Source organism: Leptonychotes weddellii, chromosome 8, assembly GCF_054177405.1.
Source record: "Leptonychotes weddellii isolate Sample4059 chromosome 8, ASM5417740v2, whole genome shotgun sequence".
NCBI classification, from domain to species: Eukaryota; Metazoa; Chordata; class Mammalia; order Carnivora; family Phocidae; genus Leptonychotes; species Leptonychotes weddellii.
In genome coordinates, this window is record NC_138376.1 from 40,539,123 (window position 1) to 40,562,379 (window position 23,257).

The 23,257-nt window shown below is 46.0% G+C and overlaps 1 protein-coding gene and 1 non-coding gene across 2 annotated transcripts in view; one reads left to right on the forward strand and one right to left on the reverse strand.

The window, feature by feature from the left end:
• The first annotated feature begins 425 nt into the window (after nt 1-425).
• On the forward strand, nt 426-532 carry LOC115938245 (U6 spliceosomal RNA). Its single transcript, XR_004073405.1, has one exon. It is a non-coding gene; the product is annotated as a U6 spliceosomal RNA (small nuclear RNA).
• Nucleotides 533-13,331: 12,799 nt separating this feature from the next.
• Nucleotides 13,332-23,257, reverse strand: part of GCM1 (glial cells missing transcription factor 1) — a 21,121-nt gene continuing 11,195 nt past the window's right edge. The window contains exons 3-6 of the mRNA XM_081828421.1: nt 21,938-22,190; nt 20,727-20,839; nt 19,563-19,691; nt 13,332-18,039 (exon numbers count right to left, since the gene is read on the reverse strand). Of these exons, the coding sequence (XP_081684547.1) occupies nt 17,302-18,039; nt 19,563-19,691; nt 20,727-20,839; nt 21,938-22,190 (1,233 nt within the window). The 3' untranslated portion in view covers nt 13,332-17,301. The remainder of the gene's footprint in view (nt 18,040-19,562; nt 19,692-20,726; nt 20,840-21,937; nt 22,191-23,257) is intronic.

Consider the following 23,257-nt stretch of genomic DNA (forward strand, 5'->3'; position numbering starts at 1 on the left):
CCCTGCGAAGTACGTGCTGCCACCACTTCTTACCGGCAAGGACACTGAGGCGGCAGTATTTCGTGACTTGCCAGTGAGTGGGAGCAATGGGATTCACGGCCGGGCAGGCTGGCTCCGAGCCTGTGCCTGGCCCCCGAGGCTACGGTGCCTCCTCTGTCAGGAGCCCGGCAGGCTCTGCTGGCAATGGGAGTGCTTTCTCCTACCTAGATGTGCACTTTTAAAAAGCACAGCGAGGGACGCCTGGGTGGCTCCGTAGGCTAAGCGACTGCCTTCGGCTCAGGTCATGATCCTGGGGTCCCGGGATCGAGTCCCGCATCGGGCTCCCTGCTCGGCAGGGAGTCTGCTTCTCCCTCTGCCCCTCACCCCGCTCGTGCTCTCTCTCTCTCTAATATTAAGTTAAAAAAAAATAAAAAGCACAGAGAGATGCACTCACTCTGGCAGCACATATTCTCAAACTGGAATGATACAGAGAAGAATAGCATGGCCCCTGCACAAGGATGACACTCAAATTCGTGAAGCATTCCTAATTTTTTTAAAAAGATAAAACCCGAGAGGAGTACCTTGTGCGACATAAGGAGGCATGCACCCGACCAACGGAGGTGGATTTGGGTTGGAAGCCCGAATAAGGTAAAGGTATGCTCAGGTTCTTCTGTTTACTGGCTGAGGGGCTTTAAGCAAATAACCCACCACCTCTGAGCCTCAACCTCTTCACCCACGGAACGGGGGTGACAGTAACCATACCGTGCTCACAGGGGTGTGGCGGATCAAATGAGATAAGGAAGGTGAAATGATCTGGTGTAAATTATTATTACGGTTCGAGCGTGGGCTTCACACTTGTTGGGAGTGAATTTGGGACCGAGACCTTACCGGCCCCCACATCACACAACCAGGCAGCACCTATTCCTTCGGCACAGAATGCCAGCTCTCTTTTTTGATGCCCTGCCACCCCCGAGGCTCTTGCTGGAACCTCTGCAACTGTCTTCAGCGGGCACACTGCCTCCACTCCTGCCCCTTCCGCCCCTCCCCCATTAGCCTTACTGAGACCCACCCCTGCTGTGAACCCCAAGTTGCAACCTTCTATGGCCTGGGTCTGGAGGGTGCCACAGATGAGCCAAGCCAGGTGGGGCAGGTATGCAGACACGTGAGCTGCACCCTACGGGGCTCTTGTCGAAAAGGGACTCAGCTACTCCATTCCTGCAGATTGTCTCCATGAGGCCACATCCTCCTATGTTTAAGGAGAAGCTGGAAATCTGGGTAGTATGTGAAATGTAGGTCCTTATTTTTAAAAGTTGGCTCAAATTAAACACACACACTATACAGGCCAAACAAAAGCCATCTGCAGGCTAAACGTAATCAGCCAGTTTTTTACTTTGGTGTCCAGGCTAAATCCCAAATCATGAACATGGCATTCTAGGCTCAGATTCAGCAGTGACCTACCTTTCCAATTGTCTCTTCCCCTCACTTGGGCCTTCGGCTAGCCAAGAGGAGTTGTGGCTCCTGGGACGCCCGAGGCACCTCTCTGCCCCATGCACCTCCGCTCTGCTGGCTCTGGAATGCCTTTCTCCCAGTTCCTCCAGCTCTACCTCGAGAGTTCTACTCCTCCTCCTGGAGGCCTTCCCTGAATTCTCCCCAGCCAAAGAATAATTCAGTAATTATATACAATCTACTCCCCCTGGGCCTCTGGGGCACTCTTAGAGGTTGTGTTTCACCTCTGCCGTACTTTCTCCCATATCCCGGCATACACCGCCCATCACAAGGCTTCAGAGAAAAGGTGTGCTATTACATTGTAAGCAACTTGTGTGCAGAGTCCCCTTCCCAGCCGCCAACCTGCCCCCCCACTAAGCCCCAGGATACCACTTGTAGGTCCTGGATGCATGTCTGGGCTTCTTGAAAGCTCCGGCTTTAAGGAACTAAGCTGAGTTTTGCCTGGCCTAGCTAAACTCACACCTGGAAGACTGCGCCTGATGGACTCACCAGTTTTCTACTGAATCCTTAGAACTGCTGCACCGGGAGCGAAACTCCCCCTTCTCCTTGCAGCCCCTCCCCAGGGCTCCACTCTTCCCCTGCATTGCCGGCATCTCCTAGCTGCGTCCTTGGGCACTTGGGATCTCAGGCCAGGGACTCTTAATGAGCCAAGCAGCCTCACCCACCCTGGGGGAGTGGATCCAGGTGCTAGCCTGCTGACTTGGTTTGGAGGATGACAGCATCACCTGGGAATGGGAAGAGATGGCTTGAGGGAGCAGCACCTGGATTTGGCTAATCCAAATCAGTACTGATATTACCTTCCTAAAAACATTACAGCCCAGGGGCACCTGGGTGGCTCGGTTGGTTGGGCGTCTGCCTTGGGCTAGGGTCATGATCCCGGGGTTCTAGGATCGAGCCCCACATGGGGTTCCCTGTTCAACGGGGAGCCCCTTCTTCCTCTGCTCCCCGCTCATGCTCTTTCTTGCTCTCTCTCTATTTCTAAACTAAATAAAATCTTAAAAACAAAACAAACAAAAAAACGTTAAGAGCCCAGAGGGGCCTTACAGACTTTAAGATCAAAGGAGCCCCAGAGAAGTGCAGCCTGCCCAAGGACAAGGCAGTATGTGTCCTGGATAGGATCCGAGATACCCAATTCCAACCTGAAGGACTTTTTCCCACTAAGCCATAGATTTGCTGCTATCATTCTTCTGCCAAAACCACAGGGGAGAGAGCGCAGGGCCACCTTTTTAAAAAACTCAATTTTGCAGCTAAGCAAAGATGGGCTTCTGATTTCTTATCCTTCCTGCCTTTGTGAATGTAGCACTTGGGAAATCAACACTTGCTGCCCCTCCAGCCATCCCCACCTTGGTGCAATTTCCTTAGCAGAAGGAGTAAGAGTGGGTGCATCCACACATTTCAAACTCTTAGCAAAATGTGTCACAGGAGGGGACAAAATGAGAAAACTCTCACGGGTAGTTTGCTGCGATGCGTCTTGATCTGCTTTCCATCAGAGCTTGCCATATTTCCCTGGGAACATTCAAATAAGGAAGAGCTACCGTTTAAATGACGAAAAAAAAATTTTTACACTTAACATTACTTTTTCCAAAATAAGAGATTATACTGTCTCCTTCTCATGCCCACCCTGGGAACCTCTGTGTCAGTGTAGGAAGAGATTTAGTGTTGGTAAGACGAGATTATCATCTTTGCTTCACAGACAAGGAAACTGAGGCCCAGAGCAGCTCAAAATCAGTCGTCCATGAATTTGTAGTCAAGTAAGTGGACCAGGTGCTGTGCCAGGTTCTGGAAATACAGTGGTGGGCAAGATGGACACAGTCCTCACCCTCAGAGTGCTTCCAGCCTAGCAGGAGAGAGACTGTCGATAACTTATACGAAATTGAACATTCATAGAATATGTCACCCCAAAATATGCCACTTTGGCATAAGGATTGTTTTGAGCTGAATGCAACTGAAACAGACCACAGAAAAAGCTCTCAACCCTCCCCATTTGTCTAAAAGCAGGGCACAGACTTCCCATTGTGAAGGGATCCCCCTTCCCTCTCTTGTATCTGGAAAGGCAGGAGGACGGAATCATGGGAGAGGACTGTAGACTCATCAGTCCCAAGATGGCACCGAGAGGAAGTGCTATAACAAAACTTCCTGAACATCCGTCATTACATTTACCTTCCCACAATGTACCAGCCCCAGAAGCTCAAAAGCCCTTTTAAAATGTGTTTCAGGGGCGCCTGGGTGGCTCAGTTGGTTAAGCGACTGCCTTCGGCTCAGGTCGTGATCCTGGAGTCCTGGGATCGAGTCCCACATCGGGCTCCCTGCTCAGCGGGGAGTCTGCTTCTCCCTCTGACCCTCCCCACTCTCATGCTCTATCTCATTCTCTCTCTCAAAAAAATAAATAAAAATCTTTAAAAAAAAAAAAATAAATAAAATGTGTTTCACTTCTCTACACATTCATTGTCCTCTGTAGAAGCCTTTGGGTCTGACCATGTCTTTGGGGGGGGGGGGTGTCTCATTTCATGTCCCTGAGGCTCTCCATATGCATGTGAAATCAACCTTTTTCTCCTGTTCATCTGTCCTTCGGCATTTTAATTTCCAGCGCCTCAGTCACAGAACCTGAGAGGCGAGAGGAGACAGTGTCCCTCCCCTACAACATCTTCTGGCATTTAGTCCGGTGTCCTTTCCCCTTCATGATGCTGACACCACACTCCCAAATCAGCAGTGAAGGAGAGTTCCCAGGTGAGCTCAACTCGTCGGTCTTTAGCTGCTCCTTTCACCTGACCTTGTCACCACCCTGGCTGCCTCCCTAAAGCATGCTTTATTTTGAGGCGAGTCTGGAGATCTTAATCTTCGTGGTCCACATTTCGTGAGTTCCTCAGCGGTATCTTTCAGGCTTGGTAGCCCAGAGCAAGCTGCCCATTGTTCATCTCTGTTGTAATGATGTGGCTTATCCCAAGCCAGAAGCCAGAGAGAGCATCAAAGAGTTTTTTTGCTTAATAATACACTTAGTCATGCAAACTGTGGCAGGCTTTGATGGTTTCTGAGAAATGTCCAGAATTTCTAAGGAAGCTATCATTTAAAGTCAGCCTTGTGACCTCTGATCATCCAAGCCCGTTTCCACACCCAAAGCCCGGAATTCTTTGCGTCAACCCACAGTGCGGGGTCTATCTCACCGTTGAACCCTGGCAGCTTTTGCTACCACGGAACCAGCAAAACCCAGCAGGAGAAACCAAAACCACTCTGAGGAAACAGGCCGATGGAGGCAGAATGACAATGGATATGCAAAGGTGTGTGTGTGCTGTGCATTGCACCTTTGGGGACACCATGGAATTTTAAAAATTCTTATTTTGAGGTACTGCACAGGGGGCTTTGCCAGGCCCTAATGGTGGAGCTTCAGTAAGTGTCACTGGTTGTTGTTGCCTACCCTCAGCCCCTGAGTCCCCAGGCACTGCGTGACAGGTATAAACCAGGGATGCCTTAAGCTCACCTGCTTGGGTGTCAGAGGTGGTCGGTCCCTTTAGCAGTCTGTCCTGAAGTCTGCCCCACCTGCTATGTGGCAGTCCATCTTCCTTCTGTCCCCGAGCCAAGGAACTCCTAGGGTGGATCAGGAGCTCAATGGGAGTGAACTTGGATCCCTCCACGGCCAGGACACAGGCATGTTCAGAAATGGCTGAAGGACTTGAGGGGGGCTGGGAGGCTTATTGTAGGCGAGGCTGCAGGGAAGAACAGCGGGGATCCTAGGGGATCAATCACAACTGCTAAGGAGCAGGGCGGGAAGGCCAGACTCAGCACCAAGTCCTGCGTCCTGGGAGAAACTACGGTCCGAGGGCAGCACACACCTACCCACCACCCCGCCAATGACCGGCCTTCCATCCCAGAATGCGCGTCCGCAGTGGGATCCCCCTGGGAGAAGCTGTGTGCGAGGAAAGGGACTCCCCTATGGGAGGAGAGGAGGCGGAAACCCAGAGCAGGTGTGAGGGTCACTAAGAGCCCATCCACGCGCCACACCCTAAAGGCGTCGGAGGTGGAGGGCCCTGCGGCCACGCACTGCCGGGCCGGTGGAGAATGGCAGAGATGTGGACAGAGGCCCCGAGTGGCAGAGCAGCCCGGGGAACCAGGTCCGTGGGAGTGGGCGGGGCAGCAGGGAGCGGAGGGGCAGCCAGAGGAAGGGGCCAGGAGCCGTGGCCTGCCTGTCCTGCAGCTGTCCCCTCCCGCCCACTGCAGGAAGAGGGACTGCCACACAGTGGGCAGGGCCCACGGCAGGACGAAGGGACCCCCAAGAAGGTGAGCCTAAGGCCTCCCCGGGGGATGCCTGCCACGTAGCGCTTAGAGACCCCCAGGACATGGGGGAAAAGGAACGGCACTCTGGATTGCACTTCCAGTGGGGACCCATATGGACCGGGAGCTCTTGAGGACTGAGTCTGCCCAGGTTCTTAGGACCTAGGTGCTATTTATTGCAAAATGAGACACTCCTTTAATGATAGGCTTCAGGGAGATTAAAAAAACAGTAAAAAACACTATTACATTAGATATATATATATTTCAGAAATATTAGAATATGGTAAAAAATACAACTTTGTATAGAATTGAGGTGACTCTGTCATATTAACACGGTGACATTTATCCTCGCAGGGCATGTGTTTCGGTTACACCAGGGTGTCAGGGGAGCTGAAGCCCTGCCATGTGGGTTTCAGAATGGCCTTCACAATCTGGGGAGCCCGTGGGTCGTTCGGGGGCCTCGTGACCGCCTCTCAGGGCCCTTCCGCAGAGCTCCTTGCCATTTTGACCCTGACCTTTGCAGTTCAGGGATATTAGGAAGCTCTAGGAATGGTATCCACACGTCTCTCTTTTCTTGGCAAAGTTTCACGGAAGCTGCATTTATTATAGCGGATCTTAGCTTATTTTTTAAAGGAATCGTGTGGCATGTCCTTTGTGGACTTAAAAAAGTCTTCAAGGAAGTCAACATTCATTCCCATCATTTGTACTTCACTGAAAACATTTTTGGGGGAGGGGCGGTGGTCAGAATTAAGTTGGTTTATCTTTTTCTATTTCAAATGAGTTAACGTGGGGCTTGGGGAGCACCAGACTTTTCCTGGTGTGGTATTTCTTGACCGATGGGGAATGAATTTTCCCTTGCTGGGCCTTCCCCTGCAAGCCCTGTTCTCAGCAGCAACTGCTGGGAGGGCCCGGTCTCCTTACTCCGTTAGCCGGTCGCCCTTCGTCCCCGGGTTTTGGGGCTCACTGAGCTTTGAGAGACCAAGGCAAATACTGTAAGTGGCTGAGAAGCACAGGCTGGGGAACAGAACTGCCTGCGTCCAAATCCTGGCTCCTCCAGGTGATCAGCTAAATGCCCCTGGGAAAGTTACCTCTGTCTGAGCCGCGGCTTGTCACTTAGGAAAGTCATGATAATAGCACTCACTTCCTAGTCCTGCTGTGTACCTTAAATGGGTCAATGAAGATACAGCCCTTAAAACAGAACCTGGCACAGAGTAAGTGCTCAGTAAACGGGAACTACCAACTCTAAAACAAGCAAGGCCAAAACGATGGACTCCCGTTTGAGGTGGACTCAGAGAGACACACCAGTCCCAGAATATTCCCCCACCATCCTGCCAAACTATACCTCCTGCGATTCAAGTCAGTCCTGGGCCAAATTGTCGTCTCACAAAGGCCCCTGCTAGAATGCAGACATGAAATCGTACGAGGATAACTGATTCAGACCTGTTGGCAGAGTGGTTTCTCACAAGTGAAGTCTTGTGAGGTTCTTGACCACTACAGGACACACCCAGACTGGATCCAAGGGACTGGATGAAAGTATGGCGCTTATGAAAAGGGGAACTGGGAATGAATTTTATAGGAAACACATTCACACGGCTCAAAAAACCCAGAGGAATAAAGACACATGGTAAAAAGGCCACCTTTCATCAACGTGTTGATTTCATACTTACATATTGCAACCCAGTTACCACTAAGACCTCCATCATGTCCCATACTTCTTTTTTGTGGTGCGAACATTTAAGATCTAATCTCTCAGCGACTTTGAAGTATATGATGCAGTGTTGAAACTATACTGACAATGCAGTGTATGAGATCCCCAGAACTTCTTCTAATTCCAAATTTGTACTCTTTGGTCAACCTCTTCCCAACCCACTGCCCCACCCCTGCCACCCACCACCCCCACGGCTCATGCTCTTAACTAACCCTTACTCTGTACTCTATCTGGGTAGCCTTGTAAATTACTTAATGCCTTGGAGTTCAGTTTTCTTCTTTGTGAAATGAAGACCGTGAAAATGGTCTACATCATCGTTTTGAGGATTAAATAAGGTAATGTACAGAAAGCATTTGGCACAATGTCTGGCAGGTTCTGACCCTCTCAATAAAAAGAATCGGAGTATTGGACATTCTTTTCCAGGCTTCATGAAAAACTTTCTGCATCTCAGAATGGAGTTTCAACAGCTTGTGCACTTCAGTTCCTCCAAGGGATGTTCTCCATCTCCCTTATAACCAGAGCAAAAACAAATGGGTCCGAAGAGGTGGGAAAAGGACAGTCCCTGGAAGATCTGCCCAGCTGATAGGAAACTAGATACAAGCTATTTGCTCTGTCCCTGCTGTGTGCAAAAGGAGGCAACCACTGGCATGAAGTTACACAGGAGCTTGACAGAGCAAGAGCTCCCAGAAATTTATACCTCACCGTCCATCAGCTCAATGAACCCTGGGTCTCCAGGTTACTGTCCAATTATTGGATTTTATTTTATAACAGAAGAAACAGAAGTTCTCTGTGTCACATTAAAAAAGAAAAGACTCCCCACCCCAGGCATAGCCAAGGATGATTAGATTTCCAAAATATTTTTTTCTTAACAGGGCACAAAATAGGGAAAGAAACATGTAGGATAGGTTTCTTCTCTCTGGTCAAGGAAAAACTGTTCTGGACATGGCCTCTATGTAAATATTTGCAGGAGAGAATATACCACTGAAAACCACTGAAATCACCCAGAGCCAGGAGCCTTCTCCTCCCCTCCTAGGACAATACTCCACTCTTGAGGGAAGGATTCTGGTTAGAAGCCGGACAATTATTCTATTTTGAACGTCAGAATGAAAGTTTGGGCATTGGTTCTGCTTTTAAAATGCATCCCATCCTTTTTTCCTCAATCACCATATGCCGTTATTATCTTCCATCTCCCCCAACTTTCCCCTCACCCCACTTTTGAATGGTCTTCCTCTTGCACTCATCCCATGAGCTTAGAAGGACCCACTTGGCCACCAAGTCTTGTGGCCAAGTATTGTCTTACTGATAGGGGCTGGTTGACAAAAGAAAAGCAATGGCTGTTAAGGTACCATTTGAAGTCAAAGCCACATACCAGGCTGGCAACACCCAAACTGACTGCCCTCACTCCCATTCACTCACTCACCTGGCCAGGGATATTGCCTCACCTGCGTCTCTGAGCTCACGCCTCTCCAGGTACCCAGTTCCTGATTACATCTTATCTATGAATGAACGGGAAAGCACTCCCCAAATGGAGGGCCACTTCGTACCTTCAGAACCAGCTAACAGATCAGCAGTAGGCAGGTACAGAGGAGAAGCACAGCTGTTAGCACTCATGTCATAAACACGAAGATTACTCATCTTATGATGAACAACAGAAGCCAATCAAAAGCACTTGTGATGAACTTCTATTAAGTTCGTGTAGTACTTCTTGTTTTTTTAAAGATTTTATTTATTTATTTGGGTGAGAGGGAGAAGCAGACTCCCCACTGAGCAGACAGTTCAATCCCAGCACCCTGAGATCATGACCCTCAACCAACTGAGTCACCCTGGCGACACTCATGTAGTGATTTTTGATTTGTTATTCTTCATTTTTCAATCAAGATGACATTTGTACATGGAAAATACATATATATTAAACATAACATATATTATATACATATTATATATTACATATATATTATATACATATATATACACATACACATATATATGTATGTATATAATAGTACAAGCAAAGAATTTATAAGAAAATTCCTGCCCCTCCTCCAAGTTTCCCTAAGAGGCAACTACTTTAAATCACGTTTCGGTTTTTCTAAGGTCACCCTCAGAATTCTAAAACCTATTTTTATCCAGTCTGGCGATCTATGGATTCCCCAGAATGACTTTAGCTCAGGGGCATGGCCACTCCTCTCCCTTCCTCTTCATGATCTCTCTGTCATATGTTGTTGTAGGATTATTCTTCAATGCTTCTAGGAAATATCTTGGAAGCTTGAAATAACATGTTAAACCACCATGTATTTATTATTGCATCAATGTTAGTTAGCATCTGGTGACTCCCTTCCACACAAGGATATAAGGGACCCTACCCAAATTCTCTACTTTTCCCCCTTCACCATCTGTCCACTACACCTTTACCTTTGCAAAAGTTATGTCCTGTGCTGTAACTTTTATGAGGCCTTCCGTATTTTGTCTGTCATTAATTTTAAAAGCTGGAACTCAAGAACTACTACTTACGGTACTGGGTCTATGTAAAGAGCTCATTGCAGGATCACTCAGCAGGTAGGGTTATCTTTCCTTATCTGTGCGAATCTTTCCTTATCCTTAAGTTACTAGCATCAAGATCAAATAATGCCAGTTTTTACTTTAGATGTTGGCCCCCCAAAAGGCAAGCATGAGAGGGGTTTTTTCTGGGGAACAAGGACCCTAGTAAAAGCCTTAGTACTTCCTAGAACACTTAATTGAATTTCTTTTGAGACAAGTCTTAATTTAATGCTTATTTTTACTTTTTATTCCCTAGGATACATGTTTGGATGAAAGCCTGCTGGGAGAGGGACTGACTGGTAGCAGCTGATCTGTAGAAAGACCTTCAAGTGTTGGCCCTGTTCTTGGAGCCACCGCCCTTCCCATTCCTACTCTTCGGCTTGGTGACAACAAACAAGCCCACAGCCTTTCCGGAGCCCCACCTCTATGCCACCAACACACCTCCTCACTACAGGTCTATATACCCTCCATCTACTTCCCACCTCTCAGAAATGTGTTGACCTTTCTTATGGACTTACGATCTCCCTTAAATTCTCTTGGCTTAGGAGTTCATTCTTTTTGTGCACTTCATTATTGACATTGAGGAAGATCTCAAGAAGAGGTGGCAAAGGCATAAATTTGGTCTGCCACCCTGAACTAGATGATAAATGAGTTTGTCTTTATACAAAACAAAGGCAGGAGAACTAGTTCCTACTCTGGACACTTTGTTCTTATATGTTTATCCAAGTCAGCATAATAGTCTTGATCGCTGATTTTGATTAGCCTTTGACATTTCTTTACATTTGAGCCATTCTAAATCATTTCCAGGAGCTTGGCATTAAGCCAGGTGATAGGAGGTTTACTGATTACATATATGAAGCATGACAATATTAAAAGTAAAATTTGTGCTATAGTAACCGTTAATATGTTTCCACTTTACTTGCCTTTTATATTTTTCTATTTGTATTTTCTCTTGACCTTGATAGTTTTGCATTCCTTTGATCAAGTATTACGTCTTGTAACTTTCTCTAGGTCCAAGTATGGTTCTTGTAATCAGTCAATGCTCAGTAAACATAGTTGATGCAATTTTGCCTAGCACCACAACCAGGGCAAATACACTAGTAGGTGCTCATTGAGAAATTGTTGAACACAACACCCAACTAAAAGAAGTTTCAAAAAGAGAATGAGAAAAAGAAAATTCTTCTTTTTTTTTTTTTTTTAAACTAGGCTCCATGCCCAATGTGGGGCTCAAATTTACAACCTAAGATCAGGAGTCACATGCTCTATGGACTAAGCCAGCAGGTGGTCCCCAAATTATTATCTTTTTAAATACAAGAAAATGCCCCAGAATAGAACTCAATAAGTGCCTGCTACAACAAATAAAAAATAAAAAGATGCACATCAAAGCTCATTATCATGAAATCTCAGATAATCAGAAAAAACAAAAAATACCTTAAAAGTTTCTAAAAAGAAAAAGTAGGCCTCATTCAAAGGGCCAGAAATCAAAACATCCCACTGTTCTCAATAGCAACATTGAAAGCTAGAAGACGGTGGAGGAATAACTTCAAATTTCTGAGTGAAAATCACTTCCAACCTAGACTTCTACTCTCAGATAAAGCCTCAGTCAAATATGCAAATAGAATTAAGACATTTTCAAGTGTACAAGAGTTCAAAAGTTATCTCCAATCTGTCTTTTCATAGGAAACTAGTGGAGTGTGTGCTCCACCAAATGAGGAACTATACCAAGAATGAGAAAGATGTGGAATCCCACAGAAAGGAGAAGAAAGAGGGTCCAAAGATGATGGCGAATATGACAGCAGAGCACCAGGATTACTGTGCAATCTGTCCACAGCTGAGGAGAGATGGCAGGTTCTAGGAGGATTGTCTTTAAGAAAACTATGAGTTACGGGGCCCCTGGGTGGCTCAGTCGGTTAAGCGTCTGCCTTTGGCTCAGGTCATGATCCCAGGGTCCTGGGATCGAGCCCCACATTGGGCTCCCTGCTCAGGGGGGAGTCTGCTTCTCTCTCCCCCTCTGCCTGCCACTCCCCCTGCTTGTGCTCTCTCTCTCTCAAATAAATAAAACTTAAAAAAAAAAAAAAGGAAAAGAAAACTGTGAGTTACTATAAAGGACTTGTGTAGCTTGGACAGCGGTTAAGGATAAACTATCGTTAGTAATATAGCAAACTAAGTGATGTGATGAGACAATTATTAACTCCAGAATAAACAATCTGTTGTCTAAAAAGGGTAATGTAAGTATAGTACACCAAATGGTCTACCTGTAACATAGTCATAAAAGCAGAAATTCTGGATATTCATTTAACCAAAGATCATAATTACATTTGATTCAACAAATGGTGCTGGAACAATTTCATATCCATGTGTGAAAGAAAATGAAGCTCAACGCTTACCTCATGCCATATAACTAGAAACAGAACACTGACCTAAATGTAAGAGTTGAAAAATAAAATTTCTAGAAAACACAGGAGAAAATTTTTGTGATCTCGGATCAGAAAAGACACAATAGCTGGGAAAAAAATGCATAAAATGTATATCCGATTATAGACTTTTATCCAAAAGATTTAAGAAAAAATCTGTAGAGCATGTATCTGGTAAGAGACTTATAACCAGAATATATAATTCTTACAACGTTTTTTTTGGGAAATCAACCACATAAAAAGCGGACAAAAGTTTCAAATAGGGACGCCTGGGTGGCTCAATCCGTCAAACATCTGCCTTAGGCTCAAGTCATGATCCCAGAGTCCTGGGATCAAGCCCTGCATCAGGACCCAGCAGGGCCTGATTCTCCCTCTCCTGCTCCCCCTGCTTATGTGTGTGTGCTCTCTCTTTATCAAATAAATAAATAAAATCTTAAAAATAAAAAGTTTTGAATAGACACTTCACCAAAAATACACAAATGGCAAATAAGCATACAAAAAGAAGTTCAACATCATTAGTCATTAGGGGAAATGCAAATTAAGACCACACAGAGGGGCGCCTGGGTGGCGCAGTCAGTTAAGTGGCCAACGCTTGGTTATGCTTGGTTTCGGCTGGGGTCCTGGTCTCTGGGTCATGAGTCGAGACCCGGAGCCCTGTGTCAGGCTCCACATTCAGCACAGTCTGCTTAGAGTTTCTCCCTCATTCTCCCTCATTCTCCCTCTACCCCACCTCCCTCTCTCTAAAATAAATAAATTGGGGTGCCTGGGTGGCTCAGTGGGTTAAGCAACTGCCTTCGGCTCAGGTCATGATCCCGGGGTCCTGGGATCGAGCCCCGCATCAGGCTCCCTGCTCAGGGGGGATCCTGTTTCTCCCTCTCCCTCTGCCTGCCGCTCCCCCTGCTCCCCTGCACGTGCTCTCTCTCGCTCTGTCATATAAATAAATAAAATCTTTGAAAAAATCAATAAATCTTTTTTTTTTAAGACCACACTGAAATAGCACTACATACCTACTAGAAAGGCTAAAATTTAAAAGATTGGGTCAAGAAGCAACTGGAACTCTTGTACGTTACTGGTAAGAATACAAAATAGGGCGCCTGGGTGGCTCAGTCGTTAAGCGTCTGCCTTCGGCTCAGGTCGTGATCCCGAGGTCCTGGGATCGAGCCCCGCATTGGGGTCCCTTATCTGCGGGGAGGCTGCTTCTCCCTCTCCTCCCCACTTGTGCTCTTTCACTATCTCGGTCTCTCTCTTTCTCTCAAATAAATAAATAAAATCTAAAAAGAAAATTTTAAAAAAGCAACAACAAAAAACCCAAAATAATACAGCCATTTTGTAAAACCAGTTTGGCAGTTTCAGCTAAAGTTAAACGTGCACACAAGACAAAACAATACCATATATATTTGCAAGGTACCGAGAGAAGAGATCTTAATCCTTCTCATCACAAGAAAAAATGCTTGTAATTATGTGCAGTGATGGGTGTTGACTAACCTTATTGCGGTGATCATTTCACAATATACACAAATATCAAATCATTATGTTGGATGGATAGCTAAAGCTAATACAATGTTATAGGGCAATTTTATCTCAAAAAGAAGTTGAACACACACACACTAATCTACCCCATCCCTGCTCTCAGAGGTGGAACAGGAAGAATGATAAGAATTATCCCTTTGAAAAACAAGGAAAAAAATCACAATATTCAAATTAACGTGCATTTTAAGTCTACTGTATAGTTTTTATTTGGTGATTATGCTCTGAAGAAAAGAATTTCTCTTCTCTGCAAAGCAATAAAAACATGCTGGATAAACTTTTATTTGGGAAACAGTAAGAGATATTCATGTCTGTTCAGATATTTGCACAAGTGACCTTTAAACTTAGTTCAAACTCTCGGATCAGTGGTTGTATAGACACAAGGACCACGCAGATGAGGGGATGCAAAATCCTGGAAATCTCACAGTAGAGCTGAATTTCATGACACACTACTTTCCAGAATTTTGAGCCAAAATTTTTAGCCAACAGAGACCGCTTGTTTTAGAGCATGGGAAAAGGCATTTTGGGTGAAAAAAATTTAGGGGCACGTGGCTGGCTCAGTTGGTAGAGCATACAGCTCTTGATCTCAGGGTTGTGAGTTTGAGCCCCACGTTGGATGTAGAGATTACTTAAATAAATAAACTTGAAAAAATAATTTAATGCAACAGGGAAAATAACAAAATACAACTACACACAACAATCTGATCGATTCTTATGGACACAGTGTTGAGCAGACTATATGATGCTAGGTGATGGCTAGATTGATGTGTGCTTGTGACAATTTATTGAGCTGTAGACTACGATTTGTGCCTTCTTCTGTATGTAAATTTTATTTTAATACTTTTTTACAGTATCCTATATGATTCTATTTGTTAAGTTTCCCCCAAAACGCAAAACCAAACTATTGCTTAGTAGTACATGCAAAGGTAGTAAAAATATAAAAAGCCAGTCAATTACCTTCGAATGCAGGAAAGGGTTTAAGATCAGGAGTGGGTGAGATTAGGGGCTCCTATCAGGGAACCTTGATTTACTGAACTGCCAGGAAGTTCTATTTCTTGGCCTGAAAGGTGCTTGCATAAGCCTTTGCTTTAGAACTCTGCCAAACTGAACATTTAAGTTTTATGCACTTAGAAAAAAAATTAAGTAGATTCAACCCAATCTAAAAGTCTATCAATAGGGACGATTTAAATTAATTATAATACAGTCATGGAATGTATTCTGTACCATCAAAAATGAGGCAACTAGGGGTGCCTGGGTGGCTCAGTTGGTTAAGCATCTGCCTTTGGCTCAAGTCACCATCTCCAGATCCTGGGATTGAGCCCTTCGTTGGGCTCCCTACTCAGCGGGAAGTCTGCTTCTGCTTCTCCCTCTGCTCACCCCCCCGCTTGTGCTCTTTCTCTCGAATAAATAAAATCTGTAAAACAAAAATGAGGCAACTATATGCTTATAAGATCCTATATGCTTAAAAGGACCTGATGCCCAGATTGTGTCCTAAAATGACAAAAGTCATGCTATAAATGAATCTGGTATGATTACACACACACACACACACACACAGAATACCTCTACCTCTAGAAGAATAGACAAGAAATGAGTCAATATTGCCTTGAGGAGACCGGGAACCAAATTTTGTATTATGTGCATTTGTTATCCTTCAAATAGAAAGGAAAATAATTAATTTTGGAAAATTAATTTGTTTATTGCACAGTTCTTTCCAGATTTTATGTCTAGGCTCACCTTTTATTGTCAAGTACTTTAGCAAAGAACTGGCATTCAAATATGGCTGGCCAGTTACGGCCACGTTAATTACACAAGGACTTTTCTGAGCTAATTTTTCTCAAGCACCTATTAGGAACTTGCACTGAGTTAGGTACTATAAAAACAAAGGTAAATGGGACAAAATCTAAGCCTTCGTGGAAGGGGAAGGCAGTGAGGAAAAGGAAGAGTGAGAAGGAAGAAGAGCAGGACGCCATTTGGCACCATGGGGATTTTTCTTCCTGCAGCCATTTAGTCTTGGTCTTTGTCTTAGACGGAATCAGGTCATAGTCCTTGTCTTGACAAGTCTTAGAAATCAACCAGAAAACACATAGTGCACGAACGAATCCCACAGGTTTAATACTAGGCAACGCATTAAATACCTCAGTGGTAGAATCTTCATCTTTCTACACCTCTGAAGCTCTTTTACCCGTTATCCCTGTTGCTTCAGCTTCAGTTTCCCAGAAGGCAGAGGTGAGATCCTAGGTAGGTGGGCTTTTCACATCTCTGCTGTTTGATAGGATTCAAGGACAATGTAACAGACACTGCAGTGGAGGCGCTGAGAGCCCCAAGTAATGTGGGGGGAGAAAAAGCAGAGGACATTTCCTGCCACAGACCAGACAAGTTTCCATTCCTCACTAGGGATGGGAGGACTGGAATGGAGGAGGACCCAAATTACTTGTGTGAGGAAGTCTTGCCTTTTGCTTGTCGCCATGGTTCTGATTTACCCGTGGTTATGTTTTGAAAACTCTTTCCCAAAGAAATTCTTTCAGCCATTTCCTAAAGACAGTTTTTTTTTTTTTTTGAATGGTTGTAAAAAATCTGGGTCATCTTTTTTTTTCTTCCAGTTTTATTGATATAATTAACATATAACATTGTATAAGTTTAAGATGTACAACGTAATGACCCGATATATGTATATACTGCCAAATTTTTACCACAATAAGCTAATGTCCATTGTTTCACATAGTTACAAACTTTTTCCCTTGTCATAAGAACATTTAAGATCTACTCTCTCAGCAACTTTCAAATATATAACACAATATTGTTAACCAGAGTCATCATGTTGTACATTACATCTCCAGAACTTAATTTATCTTAAAACTGGAAGTTTGTATCTTTTGACTGCCTTCACCAAATTCCCCCCCACCCCTCCCCACCTCCCACCTCTGGCAACCCCAATCTGATCTGTTTCTATGAGTTTGGGTTTTTTTAGATTCCACATGTGAGATCACATGGTATTTGTCTTTTTCTGTCTGACTTATTTCACTTAGTATAATGCCCTCAAGGTGCATCCATGTTGTAGCAAAGGTTAAGATATCCTCGCTTTGTGAGGCTGAGTGATAGTCCATTGTCTATGTGTGTGTATATATATATATATATATATGTGTGTATATACATATATATATACACACACACACATACACACACACACACCATATTTTCTTTATCCATTCCTCTGTTGATGGACACTTAGGTAGTTTCCATTCTTTGGCTATTGTGAAAGCTGCTGCAGTTCCAATTTTCTAAGGAACCTCCATACTATTTTCCAGAGTGTCTGCACTAAATTCCATCTCTGTTAATAGTGTACAAGGTTTTAGATTTGGATCATCTTAAAGGACAGAGGTTTAGAAGCATTTCATTGTTGTAGTGATCCAAACCCACGCCCCTCATTTCTTCATCAAAATCCCACTTGCGGCTCTTGCCTGCCAATGAGTATTGATGGTGGGGATGGGAGGTGTAGGTAAGGAGAAAGGGGTCTTCCTGAGGTGAGTGGCATGTGGTAGAAGGGTAGCAGCTGTTAAAATCCACATGCATCTTCTCTTCATAAAGATCACCCCCTGGGTTTGGCCATAAGGGGCGACAGCTACTTTCGGCCGCAGGTGGCTCCACTGGAATCTGCTGGGGAAAGGGTTCTGCAGAGTTCTGGGAAGGGGAGAAGTCGTAAGGCCAGCTGGTCAGAGGGAAAGGATAACTGGGACAACAGTTGTCATTAAGAGAATGTCTCCCCAAAGCAGTGTTTTTATTCCATGTTTGCTGATCATCGTAGTCAGAGAAGACTCCAGAAACAGGATGAAGCAGGTCCCCACTATTATAGATCCAACTACTGGACAGTTTGCATTTCTCATAGAGCTTAGTGGGGCCCAAGGTGGAAGTGGGGTCTGCCAGATCAGTGGTTCCCCCCAAGCAATAGCTCTTGGAGAAGAATAAGCAATCATTCAGTGACTTCTGCTGGGGAGTGTTAGCTATTAAACGTCCACTGTAACTACCGGGCAATTGAACGCCTTCCTGGAAAGACCAAGTTAAAGGTAAACTTCCCCAACTTTGGGTTTCACCTGGAAGAGACTAGAAAGGAAAGCGAAAAGCTCACATTAATAAGTTAAGCAAATTGACACAACTACCACAGGCACCCAGAGTTACTCTGTACAAATAAGCGCTCTGATTTTCCTCATTCCTTACATACTTGAAGCACAAATGCACAGCACGGTTTCACCACAAGCACTTAAAGCCTGAAAGAATCAAAAGGTTGCGTCCATTTCCACTGTAAAGCCTACTAACCAGTAAGAGCTGAGTTACTCTTACTCCTTTGACTCTGAGCAGAGTGCGTGTGTTTAAAATGTTTCATCTTCAAACACAAATCTGATATGGTAACTGCCTTTGTAAGAGACTATTTAAGAAAAATCAAACTACAGCTTCAAAGATTTCTATTATACTCAGTATAACTCTCAGTGGATCTCTGTCTTGCTCGCTCACTCAGTCTCTCATACACACACACACACACACACATGCACAAACACACACACACACACGCATGCACAAACACACACACATCATTTTCTTTCTTGACTTTTCTATTTTTTAGCATTGTTTTCAGTCTGAGAGACTAGGGTTGTTGTTGTTTTTCTCCGAGCTCATGGGGATTTTGTTGAATCATAAATAGGACCTCTAGGATATGAAGTAGTAAATTTATTTCTATAAATAAAGGAAGCGTATTACTTTCCAGTTATTCACAGGGAAAGAAGCTGGTTGAGAATTAAGTGATCTGCTTGTTTATGTAACGAGGGTGGGGGTAGAGAGACTATGACCAGGTAGAGTGAGTGGGAGGAAATGCCCTTCAATTTGTCCCAGGGCTGTGAGAAGGGATGAGGAACCAGCCATTTGGTTTCAGGGGCTCACATGTCCCTATTAACAGACCCAAATGACATTTTTTTCCTACGTAAGACACATTTAGAACCTCTAGGGATGAACTGGCTCCATCTCTGTCCTCATGAAATGCGGAGCACTGAGCAGTAGTAAAATACAGGAATTAGCATCACTATTAAGCAGACAAACCCACAAACCTATGGTTTGATGCCCATAAAGCCATAAATTTCACATCACAGTTTGGCCTCTCCAACCCCCAACACCGCAGGTGTCCAATGTTTTCAGAAACTTCCTGGTTATTTCATCTTGGTAGAGTGTGCTTTATCTATTTAGGGGAAGAATGGAAATTTTGGAAAAAACATTTTAAAACACAAGGCTAATATTCTGCGGAGACCATTTTAGGTTCATTTCTGAACCAAAATATAAAGTGCCAAATAGAGGTTAAGTACTAATCCAAGTCTCTCCTTGTAATTGTAGTAGGGAAGATGTTTCTAAAATTATATGGAGTTTAAGAGCATCTGAGAGCATGCTACAAAGATGGTAGAAATTAAGAGGAAAACGCCAGATTCCATTTATTTTCTCTGGGGGATGCTGCCTTGTAGACGAGCCGGATGGGATGATTTTGACCTCCTTTGTCGGTGGGGAAGGGACCAGGGACGTTTACTGCCCCCACCACAGGGGTGGTGAGTCGCCATATGTTTTGAACACACAGGACGACAGGTTACCTTTGTCTCTGGGCTCTCCTTCAGCTTTAAGGGGACAGAGGCAGACGCCGTGTGTACTTTCTTCATCGTTCTTCTTGCCTCGGCTTCCAGTTTGGTTTCTGGTTTTGGATGATCGTGCTCTCCCTTTGACTTGCAGGAGACAAGGAGGTAAAATAAATAGCAAGATTGTACCTCACAGTGTGCTAAGTTTTACCCTGTGCCCTGCCCTGGGTGTTGCTACTGATGACTGGCACGAGACTGCATAAACCTCTTCAGCCCGGCATGTGCTTTCCTGCCTGTCTTTGTCCATGGTGCCCCTCGCCCACTCGGCGAAGTCACACTCACAACCCTAAGAAGTGACACGAGGTGCTTCCTCCGGTATGTGGGGGAGGCTGCAACGAACACGTGATCTCACGGACTCTTCGGTAACGCCATCAGTCATGCCACCCTGATTACTGCCCCAGCTTCCAGAGTAGGAAAACGAAGCATGGGGAGACTCCACCAGCCAGGCAACCTCCTCCCCCTGCCCCCCTTGAGTGAGTGGGGAGCCAGGATTCAAAGGATGCTGGAGCTAGCTGGCCAAGCTGAGAGCCAACTCTAGGACATTTGGGAATTCTGGGAGCTGGCTGGTAGCTGGAGAGGAGCCATGGCGGGAACTGTTGTTATCACAGATGCTGGCCCACCCTAGCAATCGGGACATTTTCTTTTTGGAGGGCTGGTTGACCAGCACGCCACTGATCCAGACCCAGGCAGTCTGCCATCAGAGGCCACGCTTTATCCCGTTTATACCACCGCCCCCTCAAGTACTTCTTCATATCCACGTCTCATGTAAAACTGGGGCTCAGGGGAGTCCAGTCACGTGCTGAGGTTCACAGAGCTGGGGAGAGGTCAGAGCCGGTATTCAGCCTCGGGTCTGCCGAAGCCAACCACATGCCGCAGCACTGCGCTAGCCTGAGTGTGATCAGATTCCTGACAGCTGCCTCCCCCAGGGAGCCCGTCCCCTCCTGGGGCTCCAGTGCTTGGCGCCTCCGTGGAGGCGCGGGTGCAGACATTTGCTTGCCCAGAGCACGGCTCAGGGTTGGTACGTTCCCCTGCCCATCTCCTGTACGAAACGTCCCCCTGAGCTCTGTACACACTTCCTGAATTAAAGAGAAGTGGCATCTCAGAACTCTAACCAAATCCAACCTGGAAGAATATGAAGCGTCCGTCGTGCCTCCAGAAGTTGGTGACCGGGAAGCCCCCATGGCCTCGGCAAGGAATTAGCTTCAGAGGCCCGTCACAGTTGGGACAGCGTTTCCCTGTAAGAGAGCACAGGCAGGTGACCATGCCAACTGAGTCCTGGCAGTTTGCACCTGACTCCAGGATGGCAGAGAATGGACCTGGGCACAGTGCTACGGGCTCCCTTCCACTGGGCATTGCCTTTGACCCGAGGAGGCCTGGCCATCAACGCGTCCCAGACCAGTCTCACACAGGAGTGACAGGGGCAGATGAAGTGGTCTCCTACAGAGTGGGCGATTTCACAGGTCAAGGGAGAGCTCTCCTGAGCAGAAAATCCCTCCCTCCATATTAGTTACTGAGACTTGAAATTCTTTGTAGAGAAGAGGACAGAATTCTTTCACTTCACAATTAGAATTAAGGGTCAAGGAGCCAAGTCACAGGAGAGAAAGCACACAGCCCCTAAATTCTCATTAAGTAGTAAATGACCGAGATCAGAGCCTCTCCTGAGAGCAAGTTTTCAAGACGGCTTACAAGGAAAGAACATGAAGTAACTTGAGGTCTGAAGTGAGCAAGGCATGGGGAATGCTGGATGTAGCTGTTTCACAATGTGATGAACGTGATAAAGAGAAACAAAATGAACATGATTATGGTATGGACCTAAATGGCACGGAATGGAGTCTAATCTCAAACTTCGTCCCAATGCTCCCACTCCAGACCAAAGCATTCACTGAGCTCCTGGGGGGAGGGGGGGCGTTCCCCAAGATGTCAAGTGGCAAGTGTGATCAACAACGTTCTCCTAGGGGCACCTGGGTGGCTCAGTCGGTTAAGTGTCTGCCTTCGGCTCAGGTCATGATCTCAGGGTCCTGGGATCGAGCCTCCCCGCTCGGCGGAGAGCCTGCTTCTCCCTCTCCCTCTGCCCGTGGCTCTGCCTACTTATGCTCTCTGTCAAATAAATAAATAAAATCTTTAAAAAAACCCCAAAAAAACCAACGTTCTCCTAGACTTTATGTGGGTGCACTGAGGACCTAATGTGAGTCCCCTAAGTGACGCATCTGCGTTTGAACAGAGGCCTTGAGTCAGGTGCCTTGACCCAAGGGAGCAGCTTTGTTGGCGGGTGCCCTGGGCACGGAGGAACCACAGGGCAGATACTGGGGGGTGAGGAGCCTGACCCTACTCACTCTGCTGCTTCTGCCGGGCTTTGTCACAGATGGCAGGTCGCAGGTAGATCTTCCGCCCCTCCTCGGCGGAGCAGTCTCGGCCGCACACCACCACGCCCAGACAGGACTTCTTGAGGATGCGTGAGTTGTGGTTGTTGGTGTTGCGCATGGCCCAGCTGCTCAGGTGTCGCTGCGCATTCCTGTCCTCTGAGCTGTAGATGTGCTTCTCATAGGAATCTGGCCATTCCTGGAACCAGTCGGTCTTTTTCACATTCTGATAGAAACACAAAGAATATCGCTATAATTTACGTGAGAAAACACAACTGTGGGGCGCCTGGGCGGCTCAGTGGGTTAAGCATCTGCCTTCGGCCCTTCGGCTCAGGTCACGATCGCAGGGTCCTGGGCTCGAGCCCCGCGTTGGGCTCCCTGTTCAGTGGGGAGCCTGCTCCTCCCTCTCCCTCTCCCCCCTCTCACGCTCTCTCGCTCTCTCTCTCAAATAAATAAATACTATCTTAAAAAATAAAAACAACACAACTGTTCACAGATGTGAAGCTTGCTTTGGCACCCAAGAGCTGTAGAGACCTTTGGCAAAGACCAACCAGGGTTTCATTCCAGCAGCGGGATCTGAGCGCTGAGCAAGAGGACTGCTGAGTCTATGGGACATTTGCTCCCCGGACCAAGCTGAGTTGTCATTCAGTGTCCCCCTTCCCCTGAGTTCTACCCCACTGATGTTTCTCTAGCCCTTGGTGAGAAGACTTACTGACCATTTCTCACAAAGAATTTTTGAGGGTGAAGTAATATGATTACTTACACAATCACAGTGGAAAACACTGTGGCAGGGTAGTGAGATAATGTCTCATACCACACTGTAGTTACCCTATTGGGAAGGCGAAGGGTTTATGCAGTCACCGGAGCTGAGCAGTGGGAAAACTGGAGAGCCCGGGTTTGGGAGGGTTCTGACAGCCACTTTCTCCCCTGGGGAGATCTTCTTCCTTTTTCTCTACTTCTAGATCCACGGGCCTCCAACAAGGCAGGGGGAAGGAAGAGTTTACTTTGGCTGGAAAGTTCTACGTTCTTGCCTAGCACTGGCACTCTTCCCTGTGCGTGAACATCTAAGCTCTCCTTAAAAAGATCACCAGTACAGGGCGCCTGGGTGGCTCAGTCGGTTAAGTGTCTGCCTTCGGCTCAGGTCATGATCCCAGGGTCCTGGGATCGAGTCCCGCATCGGGCTCCCTGCTCAGCCAGGAGCCTGCTTCTCCCTCTCCCACTCCCCCTGCTTGTGTTCCCTCTCTCGCTGTCTCTCTCTGTCAAATAAATAAATAAAATCTTAAAAAAAAAAAA